Here is a 2,500-nt window from a genome sequence, read left to right as displayed (position 1 = left end):
CCTAGGTAAAACGAGGATCCCCAATTTAACCTAGGTTAAAACGGATTTGACCTGAGAATGGATTTTACAGCCACCATATACACCGTTTAATTTTAGTCCTTGTTGTTCCGTGGTAGGAGTTCGGAAACTGGTCAACCCGCTTTGTCACCTCTTCTATCAGACTTCAAACATTGTTTGGAGCTCTTTGATCCTTTAAATGCCATGTAGCATCTGCTTAGCATTTATGTGGGAGTTGCCGTACCCGAATGCATGGAGGCTTCACCCATGCAATCAGCCGACACCAGGTTAAAAACCGATGGATGGAGAGAAAAAAGTACAAAGATTTTTAGAGCTTTTTAGGTTTGCGTTTTTGAAAAGAGGAATCGATGAAAGAAAGTATTATGAAAGCCCAAGTTTTAACGGAGTTTTGGGGACACAATTTTTTGACATATTGCAGAAATAGTAATATGATCGCCTGGCGTGGTTTGCCTTTACAAACTTATCTCACACCCTTTGGAATTTTTTCCTGTTTGTCGCAAAGCTTTCTCCGGTTTAATTTTGCTTTCGAGATCGCTGTTTTTCGTTTTAATTTCTATTGTTTTCCTTCACCCTTTACTCCATTCTTTGTTCTCACAGTATGCTCTAAATATGCTCTAAATACTGTTATCCTTCTCTTTTCGTGTAAAAAAATGTGAAAAAAAGCCCAACATTTTGACACAGTAGTAGCACAACTGAGTAAAACCGCTTGCTTGCATGGTGGGGACATAAAGAAACTATTCAAATAAGTATAACGCTATATGTTAAGAAGCCCAATGGACTGAGAAGGAAAAAAAGTAGCTGTTGGCAAAGTATAGTACAATCAAATTAATTGGAAATTACTATGAAAACAATAAGCATCCTCAAACGGAAACAATTTTACACACTTTTGTCTTCTTGTAGCGACATCGTTTTAAGCAACAGGCACAAAACAATGCTTGCTCTTGAAGTGATTTATTTTTTTTATGGTGACTTGTGATACTCCGGAAAAAACCAGAAGCGCTCCTTCGATAACTTGTTCTATACTACTGAGCTATTGGAGACTCGTGCGATACAAATAGTGTAATGCAAATAAGTGTATTGATATTAAATTATTCTAGAATCGCGTGTCGCACACAAATTCAGCAATCTAACTATCGTGCCAGCCAGATCGCCACAATGACTAAAGGGAGAGACGTGTATGTTCGTGGATCGATCCCTTTACCGAAGAATTTGACCATAGAACGCGACGTGAGAGATTTATAAGGTTACCTGATCTTTGCACTAAGACAGATCTGCCGCCAGATTGAATGAGCCACGAAATGATAATTTAAAATAAAGAGTTGTCTATACATTAGGGACGCTGGAAAGGCTATCCAAAGCCCCAGATAGGTAGAACCTCTGAATTGATTCAAAAGCCAAACGTTGATATATCTTTCCACGTGGTCGTCAATGGCTTGCCCTGGTCATCCATCAATTAGAGCTCGGCGCTCCAAGAATGTATAGTGTGAGATGTTATTATCAGTTCACCGTTTATAAAAAGCTGGTGAAAATTCTGTTGTTACTTCGGTGTTTGCAGTAAAGCTGATTTGTGAAAATTTCTTTGGTCGCGGCCCATATTTGTAATCGTCTCGACCTCTTGCTGTAGTAATCTTGAATCGAACTCTCATTGACCACGTATTTTTAAAAATATTTTTGTGATTTTCTGTCGTAGTTAAAATTTACGAATCGACTTACCTTGCGGTACGAAGCAAACGGCCATACAAGCGAGTACCAAGAGAGGCAGGAATTCCATGTTTGCTTTTGAAACAGGCTGTAAAAAGTGCAGTGGTAAATCGAAGTGGGTGCGGCTGTAATGGCGTTATTCATGTGATGCGCAAATATTTATTGAGCATCATCCCTGTTGTTGATTGGCAAAAACTAAAGCGTTAACAACGGGTTGACATGATTAAATTACATCCCCGATGTGAAGAGCATAAGAAATACGATTCTTTGAATGGCGAACCTCAATTTGTGATTCATGCGGTAGGCGGTAACTGTTGGTTAACTTGTTGATGCCTCTTCTGACATAGGAATTACGAAATCCGCATACATTCCCGTAATTCATTATCAGTTTGTTTCAATAAAAAAAAAACATTTGGAGTAATTGCAGAATGCCCGTCCACTTAAACCAACGCTTCCTCGCTCCCGGCTACTTTACGGTTAAACTAGTAAGGGACTAGTAATTGTTGGTAAACTAGTAAGGGACTAGATTCCAAGTTCGAGTGAGGCCTAAGGCCTCATTTTTTAAACGTGGACTTTCAAATAGGAAAATACAAATGTTTACCCTATGGACACTGTAATAATCATTTTCTGTTAAGTTTGTTGTCTGTTAAGTTTCTTTCACATCCTTAAAAGTAGGGTGCCTGTGAACTAGCTTGATAGCTACGGCTTTTCAACATCTACAGCCCTTACCAGAGTATTCATGCGATTCACTGACGGTACACAAATTCCCACTTGACTCTGA

The 2,500-nt window shown here is 39.1% G+C and overlaps 1 protein-coding gene across 1 annotated transcript in view; it reads right to left on the bottom strand.

The window, feature by feature from the left end:
- Nucleotides 1–1,833, bottom strand: part of LOC138057778 (ly-6/neurotoxin-like protein 1) — an 8,187-nt gene extending 6,354 nt beyond the window's left edge. Inside the window, exon 1 of the mRNA XM_068903708.1 lies at nt 1,732–1,833. Within this exon, the coding sequence (XP_068759809.1) occupies nt 1,732–1,789 (58 nt within the window). The 5' untranslated portion in view covers nt 1,790–1,833. The remainder of the gene's footprint in view (nt 1–1,731) is intronic.
- Between the last annotated feature and the right edge of the window lie 667 nt (nt 1,834–2,500).

This window comes from Montipora capricornis, chromosome 7, assembly GCF_036669925.1.
Source record: "Montipora capricornis isolate CH-2021 chromosome 7, ASM3666992v2, whole genome shotgun sequence".
NCBI lineage: Eukaryota > Metazoa > Cnidaria > Anthozoa > Scleractinia > Acroporidae > Montipora > Montipora capricornis.
The sequence above is the reverse complement of the archived record's forward strand: the minus strand, read 5'-3'. Positions and strand labels throughout refer to the sequence as shown.